Source organism: Neofelis nebulosa, chromosome 6 (genome assembly GCF_028018385.1).
Source record: "Neofelis nebulosa isolate mNeoNeb1 chromosome 6, mNeoNeb1.pri, whole genome shotgun sequence".
Classification (NCBI taxonomy): domain Eukaryota; kingdom Metazoa; phylum Chordata; class Mammalia; order Carnivora; family Felidae; genus Neofelis; species Neofelis nebulosa.
The window spans coordinates 46,849,592-46,872,023 of record NC_080787.1 but is presented as its reverse complement, the minus strand read 5'-3'; the positions used below and the strand labels follow the sequence as shown (position 1 = coordinate 46,872,023).

Sequence of the window (22,432 nt, the reverse complement as noted above, 5' to 3'; positions counted from 1 at the left end):
CCCATGGACCTGCCCCTCTCCTGAGTTAGCCTTGTAGGTTAAATATTTCATTCAACGTGAGATTCCTATTCTGATCATTTTGTCTACACTCTGTTGCAAAAGGTGAAAATGGGCTGGAAAGGTCACCAGGCAACTAGGAAAGAGGAAAGTCATGCATACCATAACGCTCTGGAGAATAATGAGAAAAAAATCAAGACTTCCTTTGGGGCAGAGACCCAAAGACAGGCTAGAAACGGAAGAGTCCTGGGGAAGGATAAAGCGAGGCATTATGTAGATGGATTCTTCTTATCACAATTAGATATTAACTATGCATCTTCTATTCCAGACGGGAGGAAATTACAAAGACAAGTTTTTGAAACTCATGAAATTAATTTTTCTTGGAACACTGCCCCTCTCTATCTTCCTAAAAGCATAAGAAAGCCAGAGCATCTTCAGTTAATAAGGGAATTCCTACTAACAGAAGTCCAGAGACCTGTAAGAAGTTAATCTACAGATGATGCTAACAGGCTAACAACAGCATGACATGTTGACCACCAGCCTTTCACAGGGTCCTACTAAGCTTTCTTCTTCAAAGCCAGCGCAGGCTGGACCTGAACTCTGCTCTTCATCATAAGGTGGCCGCCAGAGCTGAAGAGATGTGCAATTGTGTTGACACAGAATTTGTGCTGTTTTCTCACAAGGACTGTAACCAGTGACCTCCCCTAAAATGATTCCCAGTGCACAAATGGGCACAGCAGCAGCAAATTGCCCTGACTGGTCTGCCCAAATAAGCTCAAAGGAAGAAGATGGGACAGGACTCTCTAGTAACTTCAGAAATTAAACAGTAGCACCACCAAAGTACAAGAATAGTACTTTCAACAGCCGGTCTCTGAATGTGGCGATTTCAGTTCCTTCGGACGCGAGATGCCTACAGGCGAGTAAGACCACGGTGGTCATAAAGCAGGAGACCTTGCTTAACTCCCATTCTCCACACCCCACCACCATCTCACAGGGAGGGCACCTGAGGCCACTCTTCCTGCTAACAGTGCCCGAGCCCCTCTCATGACTTCACCCTCCCTCACACAACCACCGCCCCCCAGCCACCAGCCCCGCGTCCACTTCACCTCTCACCCTGTGTCACATTAAACAGTCGTGTGATCCCTGTGCACTTGAACAGAGCAGCAATTTGAGACGCATGCTACTCAGCTGTGCTTTCCTATTTGGGAAAGGATTATGCTAGTAAATGTTTCAGTGTGAGTACAGTGGACTCAGGCCTGGGACCTCCAACGTACACAGGCCAAGCTCGGGGGCCCGACTGCCTGAGAGCCTTCCAATGTTTAAAAGTGTGGCATTTGCCAAGGGCATATGGAATCGGACCGAAGTCGGGTGGAAACTACTTCGCTTTGGTCAAGGTAACTGCTGGTAAGATTATTATCCTACATGATGCCTGGCCAGGTTATTTTCTAAGATATTCCGAAGAATGCTACCTTGCATCTATGCTCCTATAACTATAATTTAATCATTAAAACCAGTTTTATTGCATTTTAAAGCATGATTCAGACACTCTTAATGCCTCCCTTTTCTGAAAATATCTCTGAGGATTCTGAATAATACCCAATGGAGAGAAGACAAAGAGATTAGTCCCTTAGGACACCTACCACTCAGATTGTCAGCAACATGACTGACTTGATAGGGATGGGGGTGACTGCCTACCAAGAATCTGGAACTCACAGTCAACTATAATGGCTAAAGAAGCTTTCGGGAAGTCATTTCTCAAAGAATCAATTTCTTCCACCTGGAAAATACATACTTTTAAGAATTGTCTTAAGGCTTTAAGAACTTTATGTAAAACCAGTATGTCAGTGGGGAAGAGCTGCATAAATAAAATGACGTAGGTACTGAAACTGGGGGAAACCAAGCCACGACAGAAGTATGCTTCAGCCTCCCAAGAGTGCACGGTGGTTAAGGAGCATGGGACCCTGAAGCAAAGCAGATCTGGCTTTAATTCCTATATTTACCACTTAATGGTTTGTAAGTGGGACCTTGGGCGAGGTACCTGGCCCCTCTGACCCTCAGCTTTCAAAATAATGCCACCTATCTCACAGAGCTGTTGTAAGGAGCGTATGAACTAACCTCATTATAATGCCTGGCACACAACACGCTTTTCAATAAATAAAGGGTAGCTAAGAGTAAGTCAACCAAATAGGTACTAGGGCTAGGATAATAGTGGATCACACTTCCTGAAGAGGTCAATGATCCATTCGTCACCAAACCAACGTGACAAGGCAACAGGCACTATGTAAGACAAGGGGGACACAAAGCTAAATAAAACATGGCCCAGGGCTTAGCCGGTTAAGCGCCAGACTTCAGCTCAGATCATGATCTCACAGTTCATGGGTTTGAGCCCCACATCGGGCTCTGTGCTGACAGCTGGGAACCTGGAGCCTGCTTCAGTTTCTGTGTGTGTGTATGTGTGTATGTGTGTGTGTGTGTGTGTGTGTGTGTGTGTGTGTGTCTCTCTGCTCCTCCCCCACTCACTCTGTCTCTCTCTCTCAAAAATAAACATTAAAAAATTTTTTTAAATAAATAAATAAAATAAAATAAAACATGGCCCTAGACTTTGAAAGTTCAAAGTCTGATGAAGGAGACAGACGTGTAAACAAGTAACTGTCGCCACACGGACTGGCGGTATGGAAGCCTCAGGCTCAGTGTGGGTAGGTTGGAAGAAGCCTGACAGAGGTGCCAGCCTTTGATCTGAGTCTTGAAGAAAGAAGAAAAAATGCTAACCATCCTTAACTCTCTCCTGGGCTACTGCAGTAACTTCCGAAACGATGACCCTGCTTCAACCATTGTCTCATGATCTGTTCGTCACACAGCAGCCAAGGTGATTTTTTAAAAGCATGTAAATTTGATAAGGTCATTCCCCTGCTTCACATCCTTCAAGAGCATCCCACTGCGATCAGAGCAAAACCCAAGCTCCTTACCAGGTCCTTGAAGGCGCTCCATAATCCACTCCCTGCCTGGCTTTCTGTTATCATTTCCTGTGTTCGCTACATTCCACTTACACTGATCTTCCTGACCCCTGAGCAACCACAGTCACTGCTTCCCGGGAGCCTGTGCATGAGTCTTCCGTGGCCGAAAATGCTGTTCCTCACAGATCTTCAAAGCTCTTCGGAGAACCCTGTCCCAACTTTCTAATCAAAATTACCTTTTTCTTTCCCTAAGTTGCTCTCTAATGCATTACTCTATTCAATTTCTCAAAGCATGTGTTATTGTCTGGAATTATCTCGTATGTATGCTTATTTACCCATTTACAGACACCGTCTGTCACGAAAAGGGAAGCTCCTTGTCAGCAGAAGTTGTATCTATCTTGTGCACTTACTTAACGCCTGGCAGATAGTAAGCACTCGAGTATTTTTTGAATGAATGAATAATAGAACAGCAGAACGCCCAGCCCCAAAGGTTAGATGAATGCCCCAATCCACCAAACCCAAGGGCCTAGGTCTGCTTTTGTTGCTGTTGTTGTTGTTTAGGTGTAGCTCACTCACCCACAAAGTACTGAGGTTAAAAGAGTGACTGTCTTGAGCAGTATCTCCTAACATAATATCCCTAACTCCACTGCTAAGCACCACGTTCTGAATCAAAAGAAGTAGCCATTTGTGACCGACTAGGTGTTTCCTAGCACCCAGAGATAGGCACGAGATGTCTGAAGACTAAAAGAAAAGAAAAGAAAAGAAAAGAAAAGAAAAGAAAAGAAAAGAAAAGAAAAGAAAAGAAAAAAGATACAGAGGAAGCAACTTCCTCAGGAAGCCATAGGAGGCCCTGGGGCCTTCAGATAGAACATCAGCCATTAAAGACGACAACAGAAGGACCATCACACCAGCACGGCAGAGAAGCCAGCCCATTGCACAGCTAGGACCATTAGCCCTAGGAACTACAAGAGACACTGGAGAACCCTAATATGAAACACTCAGTGCCTATCACTTCCTCAGTTTATGACTTCTAACTTCATTTCACCCCTTTTCTGTTGGCAAGTGTATATATAGTAGTTACCATACAACCATGATCATCATCTATAGTCTTGGGGTAAGAGCTTGAGATATCAAGAGGGCCAAGCCAATGAGAGATGACAAACTTCTTTATCCAAAGGATTCCACGAACTAAAATGCAGACGCTACATACTGCGGAGAAGTTACAAAACCCATCGTAGGCAAGGCTCGTAAGTAGAACTTATGCAATTGTGTAGATCCTACACTGGAATGAAACCAAATGGTTTCACTATGCAAGCGTTATACCGAAATGTGATTTCTGCCACTGGTGCTCATCACCAGGGAACAACAGCACCCTGGGACAGGAAATGAGAGAGAACAGTTGATGCCAACAAGGCATGACATCTCAGCTCTTCTTGTACTGACATCTTGTCATCTAAACTTTCATTAATTCAACATTTCACCAGATGTGCCTACCACTGTGCCTACACAAGCAAAATTAATCCCTGTAATAAATCCCTTGAAGAATCTGCTATCTAGCAAGGTGGAAACAAAGAAACACCCAGAAGCTGTAAAAGAAGGCAATCTCAACTACAGTTTAGAGGCTAAATAGGCAGCCTCTAGACACAGGTCCCAGGACTCTTTCCTAAAGAAGGTAACAATGACCTTGAGGGATGGATGGCACCTTTCTGCAGACACAGACCACCGGAGATAGAACAGCCTAAGTAAGAGGGTGCAGGGAGAAGAACATGGACTCAGGAAACAACAACATTACAGTCCGGGGACAGATGTGGCTGTGTGAGGGCTGGGAAGGATCGCTATCTCTTCAATTAGACTTTAAGTCAAGGACAGAGCACTTTTCTTCTCCCCTCCTCCCGTATTACCCGAGACCTAATTCTCTACGTGTGGTAGGCTCTAAATTATCTTCACTAAATAAATAAGAAAATTAACCCAGAGAGGAAAAAAAGTGAAATAAATTCACTTCGAAGTTGCTGCTGTTCTTGGATGTTCTTGGATTGTGTAATAATTTGGGTCACAGTAGAAGTGTGCACACCCTCAGTTATAGGGAGATACTTGTACCCATCACCTCACTAACAGTACAGGAGCATGTAAGGAAAGTGCACATGGCCAAGAGTGGGTAGGGGTGGCACAAACACATGTGTCAATCTGCACATTGGGAAGGCTGCTGGAAACAGTTGTTGGGCCCAATACTCTGGATGCTAGAAAAACGAGAAGACTGATCTATAAATCAATCATTCTAGTGCTGTAATCGCCAATGCAGAGCTAAGACTCTTGTGGTGTCATTCCAGAAAGCTATCGGTACCTAGAAATACAACTGTTTTCTGTTTTCATTTTTTAGAAATACATCCAGGGAGTATTTAAAATATTATTTTTAATTGATCATGAGGGAGTTGTAGCATGGTACTGTATAAAAAAAAAACACACTACATCAGGAGTCAAGAGACTGAATTCTGCTCTGCCACTAGCTTGCTGTAAAGCCGCAGACAAGAAGAAGCTTAACCTTCCTGAGCCTCCCAGCGGGCAGGGAGGTGACCAGAGGAGGAGAGCCACGTCTATGGAGGTGGTCACGACCCTGGTCTGCCCAGATGCTCTTCTGGTATCCCCGTGTCTTACACCTTCTCAGAGCCTTACTCTCTGCACTCACATCTGCTGGTAACATGTAGATCCCCCTTACCACTTTTACCGGCCTTTTGGCTAATGATACCTAAGATACCTTCAGTTTCTAAAACATCCTCTGGTGCTTTTTTATGACGTCATCTTCAGGTTTGTGGTCAAAGCCTTGAGGAAAGCATCTTCTTAAATGAATCTAGCAACACACAGTTTTCAAAAGCCACTTTGAAAGCATTAGTCATTAGTACAACATAATTAGCAAACAGTTAAGGATTAGAACACAGAAATCAAACATTTAAAGAGCTCAGGGATTGCCAATCACAGCACATATATTTTTCTTATATATATTTTGTTAGCCATCATAAGTCCCTTACAAATCACATATAAACACTCTTAAATATGTATACAAATGGGTACGTGTGCTCACACACACACACACACACACACACAGTCTAAAGATTACTCTGAAGACAAAAGGACAGCTATTTATGAAGCTTCATGGAAGATCTAAAGCCCACTACTTTAAATGCAGTAGCACCTGTAGCAACAAGCTTGAAATTCACAGGTTAGGGGCGCCTGGGTGGCTCAGTCGGTTGAGCGCCGACTTCGGCTCAGGTCACGATCTTGCGGTCCGTGAGTTCGAGCCCCGCATCGGGCCCCTGTGCTGACAGCTCAGAGCCCGGAGCCTGTTTCAATTCTGTGTCTCCCTCTCTCTGACCCTCCCCATTCATGCTCTGTCTCTCTCTGTCTCAAAAATAAATAAATGTTAAAAAAAAAAAAAATTTAAAAAAAAAAAAAAGAAATTCACAGGTTAGTGTGAATTTCACCCTTATATTTTTACCAAGGACGCCTGCCTAGTAAACACAGTAAGCTTAATTCCTACATATCAACATTTAGTGATTTCTTTAGGCTAATCCATGGCTGTTGTTCACAGAGCTCTAATGTTCTTCCCTGATGCAGAGATCTGGTTCTCTGTAGTGTTTAGATATTTTATTTTTATAATTCTGTATTATCTATTAAATATGTACTCAGGCATACCCATATATTCAGACTCATATACATATACCCACAGAAACCTACTCCAAATAAATATCCAAGGAGACATATCCCTAATACGGGCAGGGGAGAAAGAGAGGAAGGTCATTCCATTTATAAACAGTTATGTTTATAATCTGTTAGGGACACTCAACACGTAAGCACTATCAACCAAAACCTAACCGTTAGAATAGTTTCTTGTACATTTTGTTTTGAGTTATTTTCCCTCCATTCTGGTCTACCTCTGCCAACAACAGAAGCCAGATGACATGACTAAGTGACATCAGCTCTCAGTATTTCTGATGGGCAACTTAAAGATCTATGACGACTGACATAACTCCTCTGTCACCAGGACCCAAGAGCAATCACACTAAAAGCAAGATCTGTTTTTGCACAACTGGGGCAGAAAAGAGAGAGAGAGAGAGAGAGACAGAGACAGAGCTGGGAGTCTTACTGCACCAAATGTGAACGATTAGTGTGTAATGCAATGCTGATGTTAATTTTTAAGAAGAAAGGTAAAGCAAGCGGCTTACTAGAATGTAGTAATAAAGAGACATGTCGTAAGAGGAACTGGAGCTAAAAGTGAATCAGACGTGAATTCTGTCTGCCCAATGAGCCGCTCAGTGACCTTGCCTTATACCCACCAATCAAGGCTTCCTGTTAGCCCTGGGCAATTTTCAGGCAAACTGAATGAAATATACATGTAAGAAATTTAAGCCCAAATCTGAGGCGGTAAGACTAATCTTCTAATAGTGAGGGTGCGAGGTTATCCCCTGCACTAGCCGGGCACAACACAGAAACTCATAACAAACATTCTCCCGGAGAACATAGTCGTTACCATCCACTATGTTGCACACTGACATCACCAAGAAGTGCAACATTAGCAGAAACTTCCCCCAGGTTTTATCCCAAAGTTACTGAACGTTGGAATTTTTTTTTTTTTTTAATCAAAAAGGTCAGTCTCTTCACATCTTGATTCTTTAATAATAAGCCATTTCACAGCCCAGGAGTATTGAAGTGAGTACATCTCATGTGGTAGCCCCTCACCCCCAGCCTGCCGGACTGTGTGCAAGTGAAACCTAGGAGTCTGTCTTACCTGTAATCTGACTCTGTCCTTGTGGATTAAAAGGACTTGGTGCAGAGTTCAGGGAGGGCCGTGGGTTCTGAGGCGGGACACCTACTCTCATACTGGGATGAGGAATGCGCCCTAAATCACTGAGGCGGTCAGAGAACAAACTAGGTTTAGAGTCATCAAGCTTCTGTCTGTGCCCTGGAAACAGCAAATCATAAAATAAAAGCATATTAATGAGCTGAACAATTGACCATACTAAATAGATATGTGAACATACATACTGGGGGTTTAAAGCCAAGGGATTATCAATACTGGTATTTATAAGGAAGTGTCTCTACAATGCCTTCCATTTCTAGTGGCTTTCTAAGCATCATCTGGTGTGGAGCATTCCTAGTTCTGTGCTATAAACGGAGAGCTGAGGGTCCCCGAGGGTGACTCGGAGCTGACACCAGGACTGGCACTCAGGAAGGGCTGTCTGCGTGCCTCATCCAACCCTCTGGGCGAGGGTGGGAAAGGTGAGTGTGTTCTGGGCTATGTTCGCTTACTTCGTGAAGGAGGAAACTTCCCGCAAGTTCAGAGTCTGTGCATGTCACACATGTTATCCCAAAACTGGGGCAGAAACAGAGACAAACATTTGTCAAGGGGCAATTCCCATGATAACCATAGTGACTTTTCTTTTTCATGTTACAACTAGACCTTACTGAGACTCTCCTGAAAAATTAAAACTCAAACCTAGAACCCCTTTCAGAGGAAAAAATGGAAATACGGTCAAGGAAATGCAGATTCTCAAGAGGAATCTGGGTATTTTGTGACACCCCCAAAACCTCAAAGCATATAATAAACTATGTGAAATCTGACAGAATGCTTTTTTCTATTTTAAATCTAGTACTACGGTTCTGTATAAGAAATGGAAAAACACCCTCTGGGTTACCACGTGAATGTGAGATTCCACTATTAACACAAAACAAAACATAACTTTGTTTCGCTTCTAGTTTATTCAAGTCTCAAATCGAAGGAAATTCTAGATAATAAGGAAATACGCCTGCTAAAATATAACTCAGGTTCTAAGGCTTTTTGAAAATCATGAAATCATTTGTAGCAAAGAGTGGAGTATGGGCTTGGTGCAAGTGTAACAGAACAGCGTGTGAGACTTGGTGCCACGTAAGTTAAGTGCACATCTGCAGAGTGGTGCCGAGGTGAACGAGCAGGGTAATGCCTCATACATGAACAGAAACATACTGTAGATTCCTTTTTCCATATTCTGTACCAGAATGAGGCCTGAGTATGTCACCCTAACATACTGTAACTGAAACCGAAGCAGATTCAAAGAAGAGCCATTAAGATGATGACTGGGGGGCGCCTGGGTGGCTCAATCAGTTAAGCCTCCAACTTCGGCTCGGGTCAGGATCTCACGGTTCGTGAGTTCGAGCCCCGTGTCGGGATCTGTGCTGACAGCTCAGAGCCTGCAGCCCGCTTCGGATTCTGTGTCTCCCTCTTTCTCTGCCCCTCCCCTGTTCATGCTGTCTCTCTCCCTCTCTCAAAAATAAATAAACATTAAGAAAAATTTTTTTTAAGATGATGACTAGAATCAGAATTTGCCCTTTGAAGAAAAATCAAGGAAATTAGGATTATTACCCACAAAAGAAGAAAACCTGGAAGGAGGATTATTAAGAGCTTTCAAGAATCAGGAGGTATTTTCTGTGGGTAGCGAGAATACCTCATCTTCCTCTCGGTACAAGAGGACAAGAGGAATATATCAGGATAGGGTTAAGTTGAACATTAGAATTTCCCAACTATAAGCTGTCTTCATAAGACAAATTCCTTATTTTATTTGCCCCAAAATGTATTTTCCTGTCTCCTTTTTCATTGCTTACCCAGCCCAAAGAAAACAGACAGGAAGCCAAGGCTTGGTAATATGAGTTTAGCTGTCTCCACAGCCAAACATATTCCAAATAGGCCCATTAACTGAAATGGACCCACCACCCTATTTCCTGCCAGTTGGGGCATCTGCTATAATGAGGGACTAAGACCAGGAGAAAAGTGATCAGGAAAATTCTCTGTGCGTGGATGGGTGTTTTCCTTGTTGTTTAGAACTTCTTATCCGGATTATGAACAGATTTTAGAACTCTACACGGCCTTTAGAGATTGGCCCAAACAGCTCCTGGAGCCCAGCAAGCACGGTATTCACAGACAAAGCAACGAAGGCCTACAGAGGTACCACAACTAGCCTGTGGTCTTCAGCTATTGGCTGGTTTGGCCTGGAAGAAGATCACAGTTCTCATCCTAGCTGACAACGCTTTCCACTCATCATGTGGCCCCATCAATGCTGGCATTCTAGATTTATCTTCCCTTCCTCTCACAGCTGCTGTGGTAGACTGAAAATATCCAGATCAACAGAAAGAGACACCTACGAGCTAAGCCCCATGTGGTACCACGGCTGGTTTTCAACGCAAGCAGAAGCAGCAGCAAGGATCCAATTACAAAGTTAATAGCTCACCCATTACCCTAAACAAACTTCCATCAATACATCTTGCTGTGTCTAACTAGTTTGACAATTAGGGAATTATACAGTACTTGTCACAGTTGGATCCATGGATTCTGTTCCTCACATACATACAAAAAAAAAAAAAAAAAAAAAAAAAAAAAGCATTGGTGTGGTGTTGATACAGCTGTAAACATTAACAAGAAAGCTTATGGAATTGTCCCTGGAAGTTATTTTTTTTAATAGGCCATATTTTTGGAATGGCAGATTCCCTGAGGGCTAAGGGGAGGGCTACACGATCTCACCCGGTTCCTTTAAACACTGGGACTTTATGTGGGCTATGGGTCTCAAGAAAACTTAATAAAGCTTTGCCTCCGCTTTCTACAGCCTTTTCATTAGGCTTTCATGGAGACTGTAGGAGATGTGAGCTCAGCATTTGGACGTGTGAGTTCACTTTGTATTTTCTCTTAGCCCAGTGCTTCGGGGGGGATCGTAGGAAGTTGGAGGCAAGAATACAGAGAGGACTCACGGCATCACTGATCAGTATGAAAACTGGAGGAGCAGGTGAAATTTTAAAAGCCTCAATGGCCTTCTGGAAATCACCTTCACACGTGAGCTACCAAGGATCTACAGACACCCAGAGTAATTCAGGGAGCACCTATCTGTGGCTGCGCATGTACAAAAACACATACACGTTTCTCCTTGCAGATGCCTGCCCCTTTGTAGCTACCACCACAACCACAACAAAATTCTTACAGGACGATGAAGAACAAAAGCTGAACAGGTTCTTCATCTTTCAACCATGACAAATACCGGCTACCGCTAAACCACATCAGGGTGAACATGCGAACGATGGGCTGCAAGAAGACGTATTGAAATCCTCCACACTCAGGCAGTCCCTTAAGAAATCGAGAACACGGAAGACAAGGGCACATCGAGTTAAAGCAAAGACAGGGTCCTCTGCCGTGGTACGGGGAGAGCTGAGCCTCATCCAAAGAGTCCAAAGAGTGGGTCCTCCACATAGGAGGAAAGCATAAAGAACGCAAAACTGTCGTGTTCTATTTGAGACTGTGTGAAAGCTCGGGCACGGATCGTCTTCTCTAGCTGTACTTTCTCCGTCGACCAGTGGTTCCTCCACTCCAGCAGGATTAAGAAAACCCTCCAGGGAGCTTTGAAAAATATAGATGTCCAGAACGCACATCAGCTCCATTAGATCGGAATCTCTGAGAGCGGGTCCTGGGGAGTTCTTTTGTAAGATCACTCACAATCCGATGGGCAACTGAGGTAGAGAACCGCTGCCCAAGGTGACCTCACAATCTCATGCACTCGGTGCCACCTATTTGTGCCGGGGACTCCCCCATTTCTGAGGTAAGCCCTGACTTCTGTCCTGAGTTCCAGGTCTGTGTGTCCCACTGCCTACCTGACTCTCCCCTGGGATGTCTACAAGATATTTAAATGTGGTATACTTAAAACAGAATTCTTGACTCTTCTCGCCAGTGAACCCCATTCCCCTCTCAGAGTACCCTCATCTCAGTAAGTGGTGCCAGCCACTCAGTCACTGCAGCCAAAAACCTAAACATTTCCCTTGATTTCCCCTTACCCCTCATGCCCCACATTCAATCTATTACCACATCTCGTCATTTCCGTCTTGAAAGTGTATCTCAAATCCATTCAGTTCTCTCATTTCTACTGATACAGCCCTAGTCCAGGACCCCACCACCTTTCCCTGGGCATCTGACACTGAATCCTTTGAGTTTCCCATCCCAGGACCTCTCCATACTCCTGAAATACTCCCCCCCATTTCTTTGCCCACTCCTTCTTATCCCTTAGGCCTCACAGTGAACACCACCTCCTATGAGAGGTCTTGTCTGCCACAATAACCAGAGTAGGTCCCCTCCTTCTAGAGCACACCCTCCATTTATTTCCTTTATGGCTATTACCACAATCTGTACTTATCTCGCGTACTTATTTGTCTCGCCTGCAAGATATGAACCCTGTGAGAATAAGTGCTCTGTCTTGTTTAAAGTTGGATCTCTACAACCTAGTCCAGTGCCTACCATATAGTAGGTGCTCAACAAATATTTAGGCAATGAATGAATGAACGTGAATAGTCTCTCCTCTTTTAGATAAACGTCCAGGTTGAGAAAAAATTTTCTGCCCTGGCATATCATATTATAATGCTATCTTTCCCCCCCAAAAAACCCTTCTCTTATCTGACAACCTAGGGAATCCAGTGGGCAAAGCCTTTCTTTAGAGCCTAGCCCTTCTTGGTGCTTGCTCAGAAATTTCCCTAAAGGACGTGCATTTTAAGGGAATGCCCGATTGCTTCCTTGCTTTCTGAAAAAGTCCCGTTTGCTCTCATTATAATTCTTCAGCATTGTTGCAAGTCATTTATTTTTTTTTATTTTTTTTTTTTTAAATTTTTTTTCAACGTTTTTTATTTATTTTTTTGGGACAGAGAGAGACAGAGCATGAACGGGGGAGGGGCAGAGAGAGAGGGAGACACAGAATCGGAAACAGGCTCCAGGCTCCGAGCCATCAGCCCAGAGCCTGACGCGGGGCTCGAACTCACGGACCGCGAGATCGTGACCTGGCTGAAGTCGGACGCTTAACCGACTGCGCCACCCAGGCGCCCCTACAAGTCATTTAGAATCAAAGAGCTGAAAAGGACAAGAGAAATCATTTTGACTCTAAATTTCTGAGTGACGTACTTCTTTTATGAATGAGGACCCTGAAGCCCTGAGAGGGGAGGCGACTTGCCCAAAGCCACACAGTTAGCGGCAGGACTAGAACTCGGGACTTCTGATTGCTGGCCCCATGCTCTTTTCCCTCTCGTGGCCAACGAGCTTATTTTAGATTAGAACACTACAGCATCGGTCGCTCAGGGGAAATCACAGTCAAAGTGAATTTAAAACGGAAGAAAAAAATAGTTTTCAGAACAAATTTCTTTCAAAAATTTGAGTGTGTTTGGCTGACCATGACTCTTGTTGCAATAAATTCAGGGGCACGAGAAGAAAAGTGTGATCAAAAGGTCACGGCATTCACACATCCTCAGAGCAAAGATGCTGAACCTGGTTGCCCCAGGCCTCCCCCCCCCCCACCCCACCCACTCTCCAGTGCAAGGGCACCGCGCTCGCTGTGACAGTTGGTAACAGGGCCGTTGGGTTTTCCGCTTAGAACAGGCATCAGAAACTGGTATGTAAAGACCCTGAAAGTGTGGTATGCGGACTACGAAAACAAACCTGCCTCTGTGATGGGACCCATTCTGCCCGTTTTTATAAAAGTTGACTGAGAACTGCCTCACCACTGAGGAAAGCTCTGTGGGCCCCCAGCCAAAAGGTCACACCCTGCGCACCACAGTCACAGTGTGATGCGCTCCTCCGGAAGGGTCACCCAAAAGCACCTACAAAAGAGGGCACCTTGCAAAGACAAGGCACCTTCATGAGAAGGGCACCAAGTCATGGCAGGTCCGCTATCCTGGGGCACAGCAGGGTCATCTCATGGATCACGATGTTTGGGAGCTCCCCTTTTTACAGCAGTATTTTAAATCAATTTGGGGGCGACTGGGCGGCTCAGCTGGTTAAGCATCTGACTTCAGCTCAGGTCATGATCTAGCAGTTTGTGAGTTCAAGTTGTGCATGGGGCCTTGTGCTGACAGCTCAGGGCCTGGAACCTGCTTCGGATTCTGTGTCTCCCTCTGTCTCTGCTCCTCCCCTGCCCACACTCTGTCTCTCTCTCAAAAATAAATAAACATTTAAAAATAATTTAAAAATAAATCAACTTTAAGCACTCACTTATTGGGTATCTACTCCTACCCTGAGTATCATGACAATACAATTTTAAAATAGAATAGGGGCGCCTGGGTGGCTCAGTTGGTTAAGCGTCTGACTTCGGCTCAGGTCATGACCTGGGTTTGTGAGTTCGAGCCCCACGTCGGGCCTGGGGCCTGCTTCGGATTCTGTGTCTCCTTCTCTCTCTGCCCCTCCCCCACTTGTGCTCTGTCTGTGTCTGTCAAAAATAAATAAATGTAAAAAAAAGAATGTTTTTAACAGAATAAATAGAGGCAGCTGGGTCGCTAAGGCGGTTGAGCGCCCAACTCGGTTTCAGCTCAGATCATGATCTCACAGTCCGTGGGTTTGAGCCCCACATAGGGCTCTGCACTGATAGCGCATACCTTGCTTGGGATTCTCTCTCTCTCTCTCTCTCTCTCTCTCTCTCTCTCTCTCTCTCTGCCCCTCTCCCACTCATGCTCTCTCTCTCAAAATAAATAAATAAACTTCAATCAATCAACCAACCAATTAGAATAAATAAAACTAAAAGGCAGATCTGCAATAGACCATCAGTCAGGAACCAGTACCACATCCACAATTCTGATTGGTTTGTCCATGTGGGCGTGTGCCCACATGAGAGCCTCACCAGGCATGGCAAGGAGGAGAGGAGAGAAAATCTTTAAGATAATGTCCTTGCCCCCCACCCCCCAAGCAGTTCAGTCTAGTAGGGAAGAAGGGCATGCAATTAAATATAACTGGAAAAGTTTACAATGAGGGAAAATCACTAAAATGCTTAGGTGTGGGGATCTATTAGGGACATATGAATACGGACTATTTCAAAATATTAAGGAAGTAGTGCTTTTTGTGAGTATGTAAAAATATGCCCTTATATTTTTGAAGAGCTAACCAATATATTTAGAGGGTAAGTGTCATAAGTCTGGTATTTGCTTTAAAATATTTCAGCAAAATAAAAGGTGAAGTAAATATGGCAGAATGTTACCAGTTATAAAATAAGGTGATGAGTATATGGGATTTGATTAAATATCATCTCTTTTAATGTGTTTGAAATCTTTCATAATAAGAAAAATCTTTAAAAAATAATAAACTGGAGGGGCACCTGGGTGGCTCAGTTGGTTGAGCGTCCAACTTTGGACTTTGGCTCAAGTCATGACTTCATGGTTCGTGAGTTCGAGCCCCGCTTCGGGCTCTGTGCTGACAGCTCAGAGCCTGGAGCCTGCTTCAGACTTTGTGTCTCCCTCTCTCTCTGCCCCTCCCTGGCTCGTGCTGTGTTTCTGTCTCTCAAAAATAAATAAATGTTAAAAAAGATTTTTTTTTAATAAAAAATAGTAAACTGCTATGGGAAGAACAGTGAGCCACTGCTGTTGACTAAAGGAAAGAGGAAACCCTTGCTGATGAGACCATTATGCCCTTGAAGGTTGAGGAGGATACTGATAAGCAGAGAAGAAAGGAGGAAAGCTGGCTGGAGGACAAATGACAGCAACGTGATAATAAATATCTTGGGAGACAAGATAGTGTTGAACATGTATGTGATACGAATCTCAACAGAAGCACGCTATTCTTAAAATCACTTGATGCCTCTAGTTTTAAAACCAAACATTAGCTCTTTTAAACTATACAATCTAAGGGCACCTGCGTGGCTCAGTCAGTTTAGCATCCGACTCTTGATTTCAAGCTCAGCTCATGATCCCAGGGTGGTGGGGTCGAGCCCTGCATCGGGCTCCATGCTAAATGTAGAGTCTGCTTGGGATTCTTTCTCTCTGTCTCTCCGCCCCTCCCCTGCACATATGCTCTCTCTCTCTCAAATAAAAAATAATAATAAAAATAAATAAACAATGCAATCAATATGGGAACTTACCCTTTTAAGACAGATCTTTTCATCCCCTGACTAATGAAACAATACTCTGGCAGCCCGAGAGCCTCCTCTCATCTGCCATGCACTCAGGCTTCCCTGGAGGAGGGGTGGCTGGGGAGACATTAGCTAATTTTGCTGTCAACAAGTATGTGAGAGGGAGGACGCCTGGTCCGGTACTCCAGGGCTCAAACCACAGGATATACCCATTTAAGATGTTGTGACAATGATCCTTAGGAGTAAAAAGGAAGAGAGGAGAGGACGTGCATCAGAATTACCATTTTTTTTTTCCAGAGCAAACTGGTTATATAGCCACAGAGCTACTATTCCACAGCAGCTCTGGAAAAACAACAACAAAAATGAAGTCTTGGCTTTAATCTCTCTGCTCTGAAAGTGGTACATGAAGGAGTGTTTGCAGGGAGGGGCTGGGGATGAGGCTGACTAATGTTAAAGTCCTAATTCTATTCCAAATGATATTACTTGGAATTTGACTACTGCGTTGAAGGGTGAGCCTTAGTTCATCTTAGAGAATTCAATTTAGGTGGTTTCCAGCAAAAGCAACGTTAACAGGGGAGATAGCACAGACTCAAGGGAGTTCTTAGGGGAGCCATGCAAAGTGTGGATCCAAACACTTTATAACTATTGAGGCTCCAGATTGAAAACCTTGATTTTCTGCATTCCTACATACATGTGAAAACTGGAAATACTACCGAGAAAAGTGAAACTTCTCTTTGTTTACATTCAGATGACTGCATTTCACTGGTGGTTTGTGAAAAGTCCAAAAATGAAAGACCTATATACTCTTGTGATGCTCGTAATGTTTAGTTAAGCCCTCTGCCTCTCCCTAACGCACCCCTGCCCCCACTACAAACAGTCCCAACCAGCCTCTCCTCTAATTTCCTTATTTCCATTAATATCACCACCTCTGGGGTGCTTGGGTGGCTTAGTCGGTTGAGCGTCCGACTCTTGATTTTGGCTGAAGTCAACGGTCCCAGGATGGTGAGATCAAGCCCCACACTGGGCTCCGTGCTGACAGAGCAGAGCCTGCTTGGGATTCTCTCTTGCTCTCTCTCTCTCTCTCTCTCTCTCTCTCTCAAAATAATTAAATAAATCACTTATTATATATTAAACAAATATATCACCACTTTCTAGTCTCTGAGGCTCAAAATCCAGCCCAAATTATTTCTTCACCACCTCCCTTTCCTGGACCCCATCATTCACATAAGCCCATTCCTATAGTTTCTGCAGGAATGGGCCCCCACTTTCCATTCCCACTAGAATGAACCCTGCTTTCCAGTCCCATCAGAATCACTCCTAACCTGTCACTTATGGCTAATACACCAGAGAAGAAGCCTGGAAGAAATGAAAGGGCATCAACTAATTATATGACCAACTGCAGGAAGGGATTTAATGGAACTCGCCAGACCTACCAAAAATGAAGGGTTCATTTCCATAATTTCTAAAGTCCTTTCAGCCCCTGAATCTTAACATCACTCATCTGCTCAAAACCTTTCAACTGTCTCACGCTGTCTATAAACAGAGCTCCCTGAGCCCAGCAGGGAAAACAAAGACCTGGAAACACCCAGAAGATATGGTCTGATTATACGTCGTCACACTCATTTCCAATGGCTACTTCTGTACTACCCTCGGTATTACCCACGGTTCTTCACAGAGCCCCCGTACCTTTGCGAAAGCTGTCTCCCCCACCTGAAATACCCTCACCCCACCATCTCCATTTGGTCATCACACCGTTCTGGTCTTCTAGGTCTCTAGGGCCTCGGTGATCCCTCTGGTTTCCCTCTCAGCAAGCTGAAAGCAGCTACGACTGGTTTTGTGTATTACATGTGGTTACACTTCAGTGTAGTAGGCACTCAGTCAGCATTAACTTACTGCGAATTGATATAAAATATTTATACAGAATTTCAAAGCCTATAATCTTAGACTCTCCTGGACTTGACTATAAAACCTATGAGGATGGGTGTCATGTCTCTTGTCTAGCACATAACTTAGAGCTTAGGTACAAAGAAAGCACACAACAAATGGTTACTGAATTAATAAATAGGGACACTGATAAATCTAGAATTATCTCTCCTTTTGTCCAGTAAAAGAGAGGAGAGGGGAGAAAAAAAAAAAAAAAACAACAGGCTAGTCATCGGGAAACATTTCCCACAGTAAAATTGATGAGTCTATAATCTTTGCTGGGAAAGGCTGCTGAGTCATCTTTTTTCCTAAGAGTACGCTGTCTGGTTCAGGTCACAAACTATTTCTGGACTAGAACAGCAAAATGGACTAAGAAACTGCCTTCATGCTTAAGAAACCTCTAGCCAGGGGAAGCGAGCAGCCATACAACAGGACATGTGCGTGGGGTCCCAGAGCTCACAGAAGACAGCTCGTGAGAGGAGACAGCTCTAGGGCCATATTAATGCGGCTTCAGACAGAGGACCACAGATCATAAACAAATCCCCTTCCAGGAGATTCTTCTCTGATGGCATTTCAAAAATGAACTAACAGAGTTTGTCTCTAAGGGCCCTTCTTAATATATAAACCAATTTCTAAAGGGGGAAAAAAATCATAATCACCACCATGTATCTTCAAGAGCCCCCTTTCAGCCCTTGAACAGAGTCAGGCATGTAGAATTCAAAGTTTATCAAGGAAGAAGAGAGGAAGAACAATTTCACCCAAGAGAGGTCTGAAGCCTTCCCGTCTCTTGGGTAAAAACATAATTATGGGAAGAAAAAAACATAATCTACTCAAGAGACATAATTACATAGTTAAGCCATAGACTCCAAAGAAATATTCTAGGAACTCCAGTTCATAGAAAAAAAATGTTAAAAACTGAATTTGCTTTCTTTTAATAACACAAGGCGCCAGTTTAGATCAGTGAGTAAAAAGTTCACTCTCCCAAACTCATTTTTAAAACACAATTGGGTGCATGAGAGAGATCACTGAAGGAGAGCCTCTTTCCAAATCTAGGCTTCTAAAGGTTCAAGAACTCAAGATCTTTCAATAAACACACAAATGAAAGAATTGTGAAATATTCATATTCGTGCATCTTAACTGCAAGTTCCTTTATAACTTTTAGATTTCAGGCTGTGGCAAATCACGACCATCAAAGACTGAAGGGGCTATCAGGCTATGCCAATATCAGTCACACATCAGGGAATAACTTCTAAAAAACATATGCTTAGAGTGTAATCCTTTTTCTTGAAATAACGGACTTGAAAAACTTGAGACATCTAAAGAAAAAGAAACTCATGGGAGGTAAGAAGAAAAAAAAAGATTAAAAAAATTTTAAAGAAAGACCAGACAACGAGGGGAGACAGGGAGACGGGAGATGTGTAATACTTTTTTGCAAACAGGGCAAGAAAGAGCTCCCAGAGAACCTGGCTGACTTCACTGTAGCCCAGCTCCGGGGTCCTAAAACACCCCTCATCCACTCAGCCTCTTTACCTCCAGATTCTCTGGTACTTTCCAGTTCCAGTCCTGCTATCCTTGACTTCTTCACCTGTCATTTCCAAGGGATGCTCTTTCCCTCTTGACTCCCATTCAAAGTAAAAGTACATGAATGAGGATTTTTCAGAGGTGGAAGAGAATATGGATTTCCAGACCATGTTCTTCACTTTAGAAAAGTCACTGATGCCCAGAAAATACTGTGCCTCGTTCAAAATCGTGGAAGTAGGCAGTGACACTGGAAGCCAGTCCCCTGACCTGTCTCAGCCCTCCTTTTCATATGCCAGGCTGCCATACAAAGAAAGGAAAGGAAAGGAAGGGGAAGGGCAAGGGGAAGGGGAAGGGGAAGAGGGAAGAGGGAAGGAAAGGGGAAGAGGGAGGAGAAGGGGAAAATAGTAGAGAAAAAGAGGCCGAGAATGAACAGAATAAGAAAAAGCAGAGAAGCTTTACTTCTGAGGATTTATTACATTGTATGCAGACTTTCCAACTTTGTTTTAGCACAATACCTCCTCTACTAATTACAAACCAACATCCACAGCCATCCTGGGCCATCTGACACTGCATCTCTCGCTTTAGTTTCTGGGAAACGAACAAAAGATCTCTTTCTCTATGTTTACACTCTACCCCTAAAACTTAGTAAAACTTGAGTGTTTTCGTTCAGAAAACATTTCCTTTGCCCTCTTTTACTAGAATATACTACACACACACACACCGCAGATTTGTGTTACTAGGATTTGCAGAGACCCCACTGAGAGATGTAAAGATCTTTTTAATGGGAACGTTTCAAGCAATGGAAATGGTAGTTTCCACAGCTGAACAAAAAGCATCACTGTTTATTTGCCAATAATCCAGCTAAACACGGATGGCTTTATTCTTCAAAGAGTCCAGTGACAACTAGCCTATACAGACTGTCACGCAATTCCTGGATCCTGACTGAACTTCCTTTGCATGCGATCTTCTCTGTTTCTCTTTCACTACTATGGTTTTGTGCATATGTTATGTAACTGCATGGGTGTTTGAAGCAAAGGGAAAACGCTATACAGAAGTAATTAAAAAGTGCAAAGGTTCCCCTCTTGACACATGCCGCGACAGCAGCGGAACATCATTTTCAACTTTCCCATCTCTGTAACAGGAAGCAAATGTTAAAAAGTAATAACCAAGGAGAAATTCAGCCAGCTCCCGCAGCCCGGTCTTGCTGTGCTAAATGGCAGTGAAGATCATAGAGGAAATAAAAAGGAAAAGACAGGAAAAAAAAAAAAAAAAGATGGGGGGGCAGTTTCGTGCTTAAACTGGACCTCGTCCAACTGGCAAGAAGAGGTGGTTTTCTTAACGCTTGCAAAACCTGATTACTTTCTTAAAGGAATGAAAAAGAAGGAGATGTAAACACGACCATTAAGACAGATTTAAGGTACTTAGCTTTAATCTAGTCTAAGGCTGCTCTGATTGTCTGCTGCCTTGCAGCTCTCTGCTTCCTAGACATGAATACGGCGCATGTCAGTGTCTTCTGAGCGGCGAATGCTGTCAGCTGAGCTCTGTGGTTACCCTCTCAGGTCAGGCATGGAAGGAACAGCGGCTTAAGCAATAATGGATGGATGTCTGTTGTGTTCTGTGTCTGTCAGAAGTCTGTGTTACTACATTAAAGGACTATTGTGTTTACATCTCCACAACAGGTCTTAAACAGATTGTTTAAACATGATTAAACAGGAGATGTCTTTGAAATAAGCCCCCTCATAAAATTCAGATGGGCAAGGAACTGAAAAATGCCGTCAACAATATGTATTAAAAGAAAAAAAAAAAGATCATTTCTCGCTAAGCTGCAAAGGTCACATGATATCAACTCCAAAACAGAACAGTTTACAAGTTCAACTCAAAGGATTCCCTCCTATCTCAACACCCTTTTCCAATGGAATAACGTTTATCCACCTGTCCATCCGCCCCTCCCCAACGCTGTTGCACAATGTACTATGTAGTCTTGATAGACAGATAATTGCTTTATTCAGCCGCGTGAAATGAAAGGAGTCTATTGTGTTAATCCCGGTACTCTTATCTTCTGTGAACTCTGAATAAGGAACTGAGAGCTCCACCTCTTCATTCCAAAACTACTGGAGTTCGCTCACATTCAGATCTGCTAAAGTGTTCTTACATTCCGGGCTGTCACTAAAGGTGCCAAGTATTTTGAGTAGGATCAAGTTATTGTTATATAAAAGGGAATCGAAAGGAGTGCTAAATGGGAGTTTAGAGATAGCAAGTTTTAACCTTTTTTTCAAGGCACAGCAGACAGGAAAAATGCATACTTTTCCATCCAAAGGAGGTAGGTCGGTGCTCATTTTTCAGGCATACTCAGCACCCCCTAACTCAAGTGAAGAATGCTATGGAGGCCCTAGCTCAATAGTCTATTTATTTTTCATATTAAAAAAAAAAAACCTTCTGGTGACTAAAATTAAAGCTTGTTTGTTTTTTCAAAAGCAAGTGTAGGGGCGCCCGAGTCGCTCAGTCAGTTAAGTCGCCGACTTTTGATTTCAGCTCAGGTCATGACTTCACAGTTCATGAGTTTGAGCCCCACACTGGGCTCTGCGCTGACAGTGCAGAGCCTGCTTGGGATTCTCTCTCTCCCCTTCTCTCTGTCCCTCCTATGCTCTCTCTCTCTCCAAATAAATAAAATAAACAAACCAAAAAAGCAAGTGTAGTATTAAGTTTTAAGGATTTCAGTCTGATGGCTTCATGCTGAATTATTTCATCAATGACAGTTTGGTGAATTCTTTTGTCCATGTGAAATGTACAAAGTGTTGGCTTTTCCACATATACATGTACGTTAGTATCTCTATCATACACACACACACACACACACACACACACACACAGGAGAACCAATTGAAGTAACGGCAATACTACAGAGTTCCACATCTCTTTCAGGTAATTGGGAACGCTGTCCTCTAGAGACCCACCATGCTGTTCGCACCATGACGCCACCACCCCTCTGACTACTGAACACATCTTTCCCTGCAGTGTGGGGTTCTTATGTATCAGCCTAATTAGATGCCTTTGTTGTTGCTGTTTTGTTTTCAAAATGGTACACGCTCAAGAATCTATGACACTCGCTGGAAAAGTAATGCGATCTGGAAAAGTGGAGTAACCAACGAAAGAATGTCATCT

At 43.5% G+C, this 22,432-nt stretch overlaps 1 protein-coding gene across 1 annotated transcript in view; it reads right to left on the bottom strand.

Annotated features, from left to right (window-relative positions):
• The window catches only part of RUNX2 (RUNX family transcription factor 2), a 224,791-nt gene that overhangs the window by 50,158 nt on the left and 152,201 nt on the right, over positions 1-22,432 (bottom strand). The window contains 1 exon segment of the mRNA XM_058736121.1: positions 7,732-7,905. Coding sequence (XP_058592104.1) covers positions 7,732-7,905 — 174 coding nt within the window.